Source organism: Phyllostomus hastatus, unplaced genomic scaffold (genome assembly GCF_019186645.2).
Source record: "Phyllostomus hastatus isolate PE091 unplaced genomic scaffold, TTU_PhHast_1.1 phas_contig_38, whole genome shotgun sequence".
In the NCBI taxonomy this organism is placed as follows: Eukaryota; Metazoa; Chordata; class Mammalia; order Chiroptera; family Phyllostomidae; genus Phyllostomus; species Phyllostomus hastatus.
The window spans coordinates 25,050,950-25,063,113 of NW_025333869.1; the positions used below are offsets into that span (position 1 = coordinate 25,050,950).

The 12,164-nt window shown below is 55.3% G+C and overlaps 1 protein-coding gene across 1 annotated transcript in view; it reads right to left on the reverse strand.

Annotated features, from left to right (window-relative positions):
• CDH23 (cadherin related 23) overlaps positions 1 to 12,164 on the reverse strand; it is a 412,088-nt gene that overhangs the window by 24,318 nt on the left and 375,606 nt on the right. Inside the window, exons 38-44 of the mRNA XM_045841835.1 lie at positions 9,791 to 10,012; positions 9,408 to 9,527; positions 8,556 to 8,736; positions 3,021 to 3,154; positions 2,235 to 2,444; positions 1,592 to 1,699; positions 120 to 222 (exon numbers count right to left, since the gene is read on the reverse strand). Coding sequence (XP_045697791.1) covers positions 120 to 222; positions 1,592 to 1,699; positions 2,235 to 2,444; positions 3,021 to 3,154; positions 8,556 to 8,736; positions 9,408 to 9,527; positions 9,791 to 10,012 — 1,078 coding nt within the window. The remainder of the gene's footprint in view (positions 1 to 119; positions 223 to 1,591; positions 1,700 to 2,234; positions 2,445 to 3,020; positions 3,155 to 8,555; positions 8,737 to 9,407; positions 9,528 to 9,790; positions 10,013 to 12,164) is intronic.

Here is a 12,164-nt window from a genome sequence, read left to right on the forward strand (position 1 = left end):
AGCTATGTGGTGAGGCTGCCTCCCCAGCCAGACCTCAGGTGCAAGGTGGGTCCACAGGCATTTGGGACCCAGGTGGTGTCTGGCAGCAGCAGGAATTCCCAGGAGGGCCCAGCACCTACCAGCAGGAGAGTTCTCCATCACCTCTGCCAGGTAGGTGCTCTCAGTAAAAAGGGGGTGGTTGTCATTCTCGTCCGCAAGGAAGATCAGCAGCAAGTCAAAATCCTGTGGGAGGCATGATAGGAGGGCAGGCTGTGGACCATGTTCTAGTCAGGTGCTCCAGTGGGAGAAAGGCTGAGAGGTGGGGGGTTAGGGCATAGGGGTGGGTGATTAAAAAGCCCACGCAAGTGGTCCAGAGACCTGGGTTCAAGTCCCTGTTGAGCTAGCAGCTCACTGGGTGGCCTTAAGCAAATAATTTCCCCTCTCTGGGTCTCAGATTTCCAACTGGGCAAACAGGGATCTTAACTCCTCTGCAGAGGTGTCGTGAGGTTCACAGGAGGATGGATGTGACGGTATTTAATCATGGCCCCTCTCAGGGTAGGAAGGGGCTGCAGGCCGGAAGATGAGTGCTGGTTTTCAGAGGGTCCATGCCTGCCTGGTGGCCCGTCAGAGTTCCCCCGAACTCTCACCCAGGGCTTCACTTCACACGTTTCAGAAGCCAGTGATCGTTCTGACCTCTCAGAACCTCCACTGTGGGGGCAAGGAAACCAAGGCCAAGAGGTGACTATTCAAAACTGCACAACAAGTTAGCAGCACAGTGGGGACTGGCCCCCAGCCTCCTGATTCCCACACTCCACGCTGCTGCGTCCCAGGGTGGCCTAGGCCCTCCTGAAGCACGGGCAGAGGATGGGGAGTGAGAGCAGGAGAGAAAGGAAGGGGAGAGGAAGTGAGAGAAGGAAGGAGAGGAGAGAGGCTAGTAAAAGTCTAGTTGGCCTATACAGATGGGGAAACAGGCCCAGAAAGGGTATTGTCTTGGTTGAGCCATGCAACTAGTCAGAAGAGGAGCTGAAATAAGCCGGACCCAAGACTCTCAGTCAGGGTCCTGCCCCAGACCTCATGGGCCGGGAGGGGAGGGCTGAACCCTACCCCTCAAAGGGACCATTTGTTTGCAACCCTCACCTCTTCTTAGTAAAGAGAAACAACTTCTCAGGCTTTTGATGGGAAAGCCACCCTTTCTGGGAAAATGCAACCCCTTCAGAGCCCTCGAGCTGTGTTGTGAGTGCACGCAGGCCGTATGCACCCACACCTGTGGTGTGCGCCCCAGTGTCGGTGGTTTGAAGGGAGGAGGTGATAGCTAAGCTCACTGAGTGTTTGCTGTGCGCCAGGAACTGTGCTGAGGACTTGACAGATACTGGCTCCTCAAGTCCTCGCCTCAGCTTTGGAGCACGTGTGGTCTTCTGTTTGCAGAACAAGAGAACGGAGGCCGAGGGACACCGACTGGCCAGTCTCACACCACTGACAGGCAGAAATGGGATTTGGATCCAGCATTTGCTCACTCCAGAGCCTTTGAATTTAACCCCCTGGCCTGGCTGCCCATGTGCCTCCAGCACCCGGCCCTGCCTCTCCCACCTCCGCCCCGTGCCACCAGCCTTACCCTTCTGGCTATGCGTGGGTTCTCCGGGTTGTCCTTCACGGAAATGGTCAGCTTGTACTCTGGGATCCGCTCGCGGTCCAGGGGCCGGTTCACGGTGATGACCCCTGACTGGGATGTGGAGGGCTGGTGAGCTGAGTGGCGAGACACCACCCCCTACTTTGGGCTCTGGCCCACTGAGGCCCTGCTGCTCTACCTGCAGCTTCAGGAGTGGCTGTGAGTCGATATGGTCTATGCAGCCAAAATGGGCCAGCAAGGCCTTGCCTGGGCAAGAGTGACCCACCAACGCCCAGGTGTTGATGTCTCAAGGGGATGGGTCCTCTGAGGACCCCGTGGTGCCAGCAGTCAGGGACACTCCAAGAGGACAGGTGAAGACATCTTGGAATGAGTGGTGCTGAGGCTCTAGCCTCATGTCTTCACATGACAAGCCTTGGAGGGGACAGGGACCCCAGAGAGCTCAGCTGGGAATCTAAGATTCCATGCTTCCGCCAGAGACTCTGAGTCCTGGTGGAGAAAGGAGGCTTGAGGAGGAAATGGAAGCAGGAGACCAGACAGTGGCGTAGGAAAGCCTCTAGGGCAGTGTCCTGTCTTTTAGAACCCCCCTGCGGAGCACCCCCCCCCCCCCACCGGGGCATCCCGGCCCTACCGTGGCATTGATGGCGAAGGCCCGCTCCCGGTTGCCTGCGGTGATGTTAAAGGTGAGGAGCGCGTTGCACCCGCTGTCAGCATCGCTGGCCAGGATGTGGGCGACAAAGCTGGAGACGGGGCTGTTCTCGCTGATGGTGACGTTCATGGGCAGGTTCAGCAGCACAGGGTCATTGTCGTTGATGTCCAGCACCCGAATCCCCACCAGCATCTGGGGCATGTCAGGGGAGGAGGAGGAGGGAGAAGAGGTGAAGGAGGAGGTAAGGAGAGAGGGGGTGTGGGGAGGCAGAGAGAGGAGGAAGGACACGGGGTGGTGGGCATGGTGCAGGGGGTGACGAGCGAGGCAGGGCAGGAGAGCGAGGGGCGATGGTTGAAGCAGGAAGGTGCAGTCGATCATGGAGAGGGGGAAGGAAGAGGGAGAGGAAAACGGTAACGAAAAGGGCAAGAAGATGAACATGAGGATAAGAGGGGAACGGAAAAGCTGAAGAGGCAGAGGCAGTGCAGAGGTGAGCTGAAATGGCAGCGGCAGGGGCCGGGCCCACTCGCAAGACAGCCTCCCCAGGGAGCTGCCACGGGGGGCAGTTCTGCATGGCCGTGGCTGCCGGCTCCAGGTCTAGCCTCTGTGGGTGGGCCCCAAGACGCACTCATAAGTCCATGGGGGCCCTGAGGGCCTGGACTGGCTCCAGAACAGCTTGTGGCCTCTGTGGGCTTAGGTGTTTACCGGAATCTCTATGGAGAGGTCAGGGGCAGTGAGGTGAAGCCAGCAGAGTGGGGCCCTCAGACTCACCGTGGAACTGAGTGGGGGTATCCCCCTGTCACGAGCACAGATGGTCAGGTTATAGAAAGCGATGGTTTCCCGGTCCAGCTCCACGTCCTTCCGGACCCGCAGCACACCTTCCACAGGAGAGATCAGAAACTCCCCTGGGTGCCACCCAGGAGAGGCCGGAGTTAGCTGGGAACAGCCAATGGTGGTGGAGAGCCCCGGCCTCTCCCCAATTCCTCTAGCAAGCCTTACTTGCCAGGGCTGGGGGACACCTGGTGTGTGGGTCCTCCGATGCCCCCAGTTTCAGACCCTCATGGGACCTGCCAATGTCTGGAAAGTGCAGGAGGGAGGGGAACAGGTAACTGCTGGGTGAAGCTGGGCCTGGGCCCGCTCGTGCCCGATGTGCCTGAGCTGCCAGGCCAGTTTCCTTCCCTGGTTCGGGGCGGGCCAGGGACTGCCCCAGGTAATGGGGTCACATTGAAAAAGTGGAATTCAGTAAAGTTGCAGGATACAAAACCAATATAAAAATCTGTTGCATTTCTATACACTAATGAGCTACCAAAAATAGAAATTAAGAAAACAATCACATTTACAGTTGCATAAGAAAGAATAAAATACCTATAAATAAGTTTAACCAAGGAGGTGAAAGACCTCTACCTGGAGAACTATAAGACATTAATGAAAAGAACTGAAGACACAGGCCCCGGCTGAGTAGCTCAGTTGGTTAGAGCATGGAACCAATACACCAAGGTTGTGAGTTTGATCCCTGGTCTGGGCACATATAAGAATCAACCAATGAATAATAAATAAGTGGAACAACAAATTGATGTTTTCTTCTCTCTTTCTCCAAAAATCAATCAATAAAAAATTATTTAAAAAAAGAAATTGAAGACAAAAATGAATGAAAGATATTCCATGATCATGGATGAGAATTCATATTGTCGAAATGTCCCTACTACCCAAAGCAATCTATAGATTCAATGAAATCCCTATTAAAATTCCAATGGCATTTTTCACAGAAATAGAGACAATCGTATAATTTGTATGGAGAAACAGACCCCAAATAGCCAAAACAATCTTGAGAAAGAAGAACAAAGCTGGAGGTATCATGGGCCCTGATTTCAAACTATATTACAAAGCTACAGTAATTAAAACAGTATGGTTTGGGCATAAAAACAGAGATGGATCAATGGAATAGAACAGAGAGCCCAGAAATAAACACACACATATGTGGTCAACTAACTTATGACAAAGGAAGAAGAATACACAAGGAAGAAAGAACAGTAGTGGTGCCGGGAACACAGGACAGCCACCTGCACTAGAACCTTGCACCATATGCAAAAATTAACTCAAACTGTATTAAAGGCTTGAATGTAAGACCTGAAACCATAAAACTTCTAGAAGAAAACATAGGCAGTGAGCTCCCTGACATTGGTCTTGGCAATGAATTTTTGGATTTGATACCAAAAAGTAACAAAAGCAAAAATAACCAAGTGGGACTGCATCAAATTAAAAAGATTCTGCACAGCAAAGGGAGCCAATCATCAGAATGAAAAACCCATCTATTGAATGTGAGAAAATATTTGCAAATGATGTATCTGATAAAAGCATTAACATCCAAAATATATAAAGAACTTATACAACCCAATAGCAAAAATAAAACAAAATAAAAATAAAAAAGAAATAGAAAATGAAAAAGGAGCCCAGAGAAGGGTGATGACTTGTCTGAGCTCCCCTAGCCAGTTAACGACAGACCAGGATTCCAGCTCAGGACGCTGGGTTTCGGCCACTGCGTCCCATGGGACTGTGATCTTTCCAGAAAACACCAGTCAGAGCTGAGCAGGGTGTGAGTTGTGAGAAGGTGGGGTGAGAACAGGGAGAGTACAGGGGAGAGCAGCAGTGGGGCAAGAAGCTGGGGGAGCAAGTGGGAGCCCAGTGGGATGGAAAGAAGTGGAGGGAACTCGAGTCAGGGAGGTGAGGAGGAGGAGGTGCTGGTATGTACGCCCCCAGGAACGGGGAACGGGGAGAAAAGTACTTCCTTCACTGTCCCTTTTGACACTTGGGTGGAGCACTGACGGCTCAGGAAGACACGACCACATGAAGACACAGCAGGGACAGAGGCCTAAGCTCTCCAACAGTTTTCTCTGCCTGCTCCTTCATATCCCACCTCCCCATTCCCTGCCCCACCCCCCATTGCTCTTGTGTGAAAAACAGACCCTTCGAGGCTCACCTGCAGTGGGGATTTCCCACCCTGCCCCCTCTTCTGCTCCCGGCACCCCACAGACTGCTTAAAGTAGGATTCCCTGAACCCAGACTGCAAGGTCTCCAAAGAACCGAGGATTCCCTTTCTAGGGGTTTCCCAGTCCCGTCTCAGCCGCTGGCCACGAGCGAGCGGATGGCCTCCTGCTCTCTCTCCAAAGCCAGCCACCCCCTGAAAGAAGGAAAGGGAGAGGTCCTGAAGGCTGGGCCAGCAGGCCTGAGGCTCTGAGGGCTGGGCCCGGGCCAGATGCCTAAGAAATTAGCTCAGTGGGAAAGTGAACAGGCTAAAGGCCCCCACGAGCATAGTATTCTCCTTAGCAGCTTGCCCTGGGGCCTGAACTCCTTATCACCACACTCCTTCTGGAGAGAGGAAGGCTTTCCATCTGGTCCTACAGGTCTGCACCCTGATTTCACTCCTTTGTGGAATCACTCGGCCACGTCGCTGAGTCCTGCCTTGATGCTGTCATCTGAAGAACGGGCTGACAAAGAGGTGCTGCTGGGGGGCTGGGCTGGTGCTGGGGAGGGCCTGCTGTGCTGGCGGAGCTGGACCCACAGCTGCTCTTGGCACCCTCAGGGGCTGGGGGCCTCCAGGGAGGACGGGGGTGTAAGAAAGGGGTCCATGGCACGGGTCTGACCAGAAGGGGCAGATGAGAAGGCCGGGGTTCGCAGGAGGGGCTCTTGGCCTGTTTCCCAGCTGTTTCCCTCCACACACCTTAGTGGGGCTGGCGTGAGCCTGTCAGCCCTGACATCTCCCCACCGGCGGGAGTACCTCCAGGCATGGGCTGCGAAGGTGGGAAGGTGACCTGGAGCAAGTCCCTTCTCCCCCGATGTGTCAGTAAACCAGCTCTTCACAGAAAACAGCTCTGATTTGTAGCATTTGTTGTTTTTCAAGTTACCACCATGGTGTCACTGAACCCAGAGGTGGGAAGAGATGTGGGGAGTGGATATCACGCCCTCAGGAGCCGCCCCGGCACAACATTAGGTCGCCTCGTAGCTATTCTGACGTGGGGGCCGTGCTCAGTGATCCTCAGATGCTGCTGGGCTCTGACCCGCCGGCCAGCCCAGGGAGGTCCTAGGCCCCTCTCACTCCTCCAGGGACCTACCTGCCTCTTGGGTTCCTGGGACACCCCATGGGAACCCAACCTCCTAAAGCTGACCCCGATCACATGTGGATTTAACTGCAGAGGTTTTGCTCATGACTCCGAGGCAGTCTGTCATCTTTGGGGGCACAGGTGTGCCCTACACTCTGAGGACAGGTGTGTAGAAGGCCTTATTGGGAGGGGGCTTGGCTGCCCACCCAGCACCCACTTCTCAACCAGGCTTTGGCATCCTCCTCAACAGGAGCAAGACCCTAATGAAATTATAAAACCTCCGTTGTTTGTGAAAATAGCAGAAGAGAAAGACCCTTGCTCAGTCCTTGGCCAGACAGGAGACTTTTGGGACTCGGAAAGGTGGCATGTCAGAACAGACACAAGCTCTGGACCGTGGGGGCTCCAGGTCTGGCCTCATAGAGTGACTTTGTTTCCTTGCCTCTTAATTGCAAATTTGCCCCGCATTCTCAGTTCTGGCCCTGGACCTCCCCTGTTGGCTCCCTCAGTGTTCTCCTCTCAGCTTGTGGCCTTAAGTATCTCTGTGCTGACAGCTCCCGGGCCTCTCTCTCCAGCTGCACTGCTCTCCGGAGCTGGCTTCTACCTCCAGTCCCTGCATCGGCCTCACCTTGCCCTCCCCCCACACCTGCCCCTGCCTCAGTCTGCCCATCTGCTAATGGTGGTGGCCTCTCTCCAGCTGCTCAGGCCAAAATGTGGGTGTCGTTCTTGGCTTTCTGTCACACCCCACATCCGATCAGTCAGCACCTCCTGATGGCCCCACCTGTGAAGTAAGCCAGAGCCGAGCACCTCTCATCATCTAGCTGTTCCTGGCTGCGCCACCTGTAGGCCGAGGGGCTGCAACAGGCCCACTGACCTCCCTGCTCCCATTCCTTAACTCCCACAGTCTGTTCTGGGTGCAAGAACTGGAGTGGCCCCGTTAAATCTAAGTTCAACCTTGTCCTTCCTCTGCTTGACACCCTCCTACATGGTTCCCACATCACTTGCAGCCGAAGTCCAGCTCCGATAATGGCCTGCAGGCCCAGCCATCTCTGACCTCACCTCCCCTTCCCTGCCCCCTCGCTCGACTCCATGCCGGCCACAGGGCCTTTGTGCTCGCTGCCAGGCACGCTCCAACCTCAGGGCCCTGGCAGTTGCTGTTCCCTCTGCCTGGGATGCTCTTTCCCAGGTGTCCACATGACCCACTTCTCACTTCCTTTAAGTCTTTTTTCACACGTCACCTTCTCGGACAGGTCTTTCTTGAGCACCCTAACTGACACTGCAGCCTTCACCCTGAAGTCCCCATGCCCCGACTTTACATTTCCCTACAGCACTTAGCACCCATTGATACGTCACCATATACTCAGCTATGCTCATTGCCTGTGTCCTTGAACTGGGAAACGTGTTGTCCAAGGGCAGGGACTTGCGTCTGCTTTGTACAGTTCTATATCTTCAGCGCCTGGGATACGATTGGCGTATGGCAGGTGCTCAGTAACTATGAAATGATCAATTAAAAATCAGGATGTTTTACAAAGATTTAAATTCCCAAACTTTTCCATTTTAAGAATGGGAAGCCTGGCACCCAGGCCTTACACCTGGGAAGACATGGCTCCAATGGGCAGGAGCTGAGCTGTGGCCACCGCCGCTCTCACGACTCCCTCTGGTCTCACCTTCGGGTCTGGGGTCCCTGCTCTGCAGCAACGTGTGCGGACTGCCCTGACAAAACTCCCTCTGGCCATGAACCCTGCTCCTCAACTGAGGAGAACAGCCGAGGCGCTGTGATGGCCATTCTGGCACGTGGGTGGCGGTGGGACGCGCAGAGAAGCCCCAGCGCTGCGTGTGCGTGTGTGCGCGTGTGCATGTGTTTAGGGCTCCGAAGGTTCGGGGCGAGGGTGCCCGCCCTTCCTCCACCCCGGAGTCTCTTCTCCGGGTGTGATACCCGGGCACTTCCTATTGATTCTCAAAGTGGCCTGTGAACCTCTAAGGCTACTTATCTCCATTCTCGGATTTCAGAATATTCTCACCGTATCTGCGTGGGAAGACTATTTTCGTCCTGTGATGGACAGGGAAACTGAAGCCCGGGGAGGGCCAGATCACCCAGCGGTGGGCTCACCGCCTCGAGGCCTCCTCTCTCCTTCTGCTCCTGTGTGGGAGTGGGGGCCCCCGAGGCCCTCAGGTTGTGCTGCCCCCACCGCCCAGCGCAGGCCCCACTCACCCAGAGGGTCTCCGTCCACGATGCTGTACTCCACCTGCCCGTTGGGGCCCGAGTCCCGGTCGTGGGCCAGGAAGGTCCACACTCTAGGCCCCGGCTGGCCCTCAGTGACGTCGAATGGCCCCTCGTAGTCTCGGGGGAAGGTGGGCACATTGTCGTTGATGTCATTCACGTTCACGAGCACCTGCGATGGTGGACAAGCTTAGCTGAGGCTGTACTCCGGCTAGTCCTGGGCTGGGCCCAGGCTCCTCATCTGGAAACTGGACCCAATAATCCTGCTACTCGGGATGGATGCAAGAACCATATGAGATAATGGATGTGGGGGTGGGCTTTAAGCTACGCATGGATGAGTTACTGTTCTCGTCGAAGCCTTTTTATGAGCATACTCATATTTTTTATAATAGTGCTCCGAACTTCTGTGTATTGCTATACTTGGGCATTTTGTTGTACATGGTCTCACTTGCTCCTCTCACACCCTGCAACAGCTTTTATTAAGCCCATTCCACAGAAGGAAAGGGAAGCACAGGTTGGTTAAGTGACTTGCCCAGAGTCGCTCAGCCAGGAAGCAAAAGGTCAGGGGTGTGAACCCTTGCTGGTTTGTCCAGAGTCTGTGCTCTTCCCATGAAGGGGAGAGGGGCAGGTGTCGCCATCTGTCTGACAGATGCGACCACACAGAGAGGTTTATTACCTTCCTCAAAGTCACACAAGTTTGGGTGAGTCGTTGAGACCAGGACAGGGCTCTGGGATTTAGGTGTTTCTCCTGGACAGTCTTTCCCTTCCACTCTTCCCCATTCAATCTCTCTGGGCTCCGTCCTCCCCGCACCCCCAGGCTGGGGCTGTCTCCCCGCCACCCACCGTGGTGGTGGAGGTGAGGCGGCGGGACAAGATGGGGCACTGGTCTGTGGCTGTGACGACCAGGGTGTAGCGGCCATGGCTGATCTCGTAGTCCAGCTCCTTGGCAGCAGTGATGACGCCCTGGGAGACACACAGAGGGAACAAGGGTGGACCAATGGGCAGTGGGTCTGGGACATGGTGGGGACCAGCTCCTTCATGGGGCACCCTCTGACCACCCCAGCAGGCAGGCCCTGCCATTCTGTCTGTGATGGGAGACCCTTATTTTCATCCTCCCGCACCGGCTGCCCCCACAGTTTCCTCCCAGACTCCATCTTTGCTATGCTCCCAGCCCCCACGATGTCACTGAGTGCCCCTCCTCGTAGACCTTGCTGTCAGCTGCTGACCGTGTGTCTGTCTATATGGAAAGTGTTGATGATGTTGCCAGCAACGATGGCATAGGTGACTGTGCCGTTGGGCCCCTCATCCAGGTCGAGCGCCTGGATGGTGATGAGGCTGGTGTTGATGGTGTCTGGGCCCTCATCCAGTAAGATCTCGTAGTGAGGCTGCTGGAACACAGGCGCATTGTCGTTCTCGTCCACGATGGTCACGTAGACGTGAGTGGTGGCCTGTGGAGAAGAATGCGGTCAGGTCTCTTGGTCAGCTGGCTGGAGAGGTTGAGATGGGGCCAGCTAGATATTCCTCCAGACTGAACGCACTCAGAGTGACCCAGCATGGCGAGGGGAAGGGAGGAGGATGAGAGGGAGGGAAGTCACAGGCTGACGGAGGTGGCAGTCACAGAGGCTCCACCCAAAGCCACCTAGGCAACTGTGTAGGTCCAAGATGGCACCATGTCTCTGCCCATGCCCATGGCAGACATCACTAATCAATCATGGTACTGCTGAGGCCAGATGTAACCTCAGGATCCTTGTTAGCCCGGAGACCTAGTGATTGACACTGGCATATAAGATGAGCCCCAGTAACCAGCCCAAGCCCATAGCTTTGCCTGGGCCAGGGCCTTACTGACCCTGGACCTCCACTCATATAACAAAAAGCAACAATGTGATGTAGTCACCCCAACGCAGTATTTAAGCTTCACCTATTGTTCATGTAAATGCAAGAAATACCTATTTTTCAGCATTTTAAAGGAGGATATTGGATTTGGAGCAATGTCACAGGGAGAATTTGTTGAGCTGTGGAAAGCAAAGCTCATAGAACATGCTTCAGTGCAAGAACAGTTTCTGCAACGTGCTCTCCTGTGACTGGTCATTTGTGGCTGGGGCTTGTCCTTGGACCACATGCAGTTTTAGACGATTGGAACCAGGCAGTCAGCACCGAGGAGAAATGGCCGATGTGGAACTTCACACGCAGAGTAGATGCATGGAAGACAGAAGCCCCATCTTGCCCCCATTCTCTGCTTCTCCACCTGGGAGGCTGTCCCCTGGGGACTGCCTCACCCAGGCTCCCTTGCCATCTGGCTTCCAGATGGATTTGGCCAATGGGAGGTCCCTGCAGAAGATGAGGGGTGGGAGGGGCAGAGGCAGGTTGTTCCGTGCCCACTCCCTCCTTCCTCACCGCAGTACTGCCATGGCTGTGCTTCTCCTGCCGGGTGGCCCCTATCACTGCTCGGGCTCTCCCTGGGCTCCAGTCACCTCACCGCGTCTTGTCCTTGTGGGACAGTGAGTGGTAGTGGCTTCCTGCAGTTGCTAGTCTGAGGGCGCTTCACCGGCTCTCTTAATAGGCCCTCCTTTAAACTACCTTCAGCTGAGCCCCCAGTGTGCCCTCTTTACTGCCAGGCCCCTGATGAACACAGACCCTTCTGTCAGCACAAGAGCACCACCTTGCAGGACAGGGGTCGGATTCCAGCCTCACTGGTGGGGGTGGCAGTGCTGACATCTTATTTTCCCAGATGCCGAGAAATGGGCCTAACAGCCTTGCAGGCTGCAGGGGCTGGCAGTGGGGGCTTCTAATGGAGCTGCCCCATGGGGTCTCTTCTGTCTGAGACCAGGCCCTCTCGGCTGAGCTCTTCCTGCCCTGGCACTGAGGAAACAGTGCTTGAGGTTTCTGGACCATGCCCACACTTGAGCAATGCTTCTGTGTTTCACCCTGCTGCAAGCCCAGGAAGCTCAGCTGCTGGGAAGTGTGGTGGGGTGGGGGGAGGAAATGAAGAGAGCTTCACGATCAGGCTCAGGTGTGCTAGCCCTCTGGGGACGGGCTTGGGAGGCAGTTGCAACCCTCCCCCTAATCCCTGGTTACCCTCAACCACCTTCCAGGCCCCGGGGCAGAAGGATTCTGCTTTCAAGTGTGGTTTGGGCAAGGCCAGCCCAGGAAAAAATGGAGGGTTGGTGGGAGGCGGGTGCTCCAGGGTCTCACCCTTGAGGGACCCCACCTCTCCCAGAGCATGTCCAGGTTGGGAAGAGGGCCCCGTCCCCACCTGATTTCGATGGGCTTTGTACCTTCTCTGAGTGAAAGAGCTCACACTCTGCCAGCAGGAAGGGCCCTGGGCTGCCTCCCGAAGTGGGGCCATAGATCAGGGTCATGATCAAGGACCTGGGTTATGTCTTGGCAGTTTCTGGGGCTCCCATTCTCCGGGGGATTCCCTGGCTCCAGGGGGACTGGGCCTGTACAAGGTCATCTAGTAACAGCAGGACACCCACCCTTCCTCTGTTACAGCCTTTCCTGCCCTGGGAGTGATGGCTGAGAGCTCTCAGATAGCCTCTGACTTGGATCAAATTCCTGGCCACCCTAGAATCTCACTACCATGATTCCTGGCCCCAATGG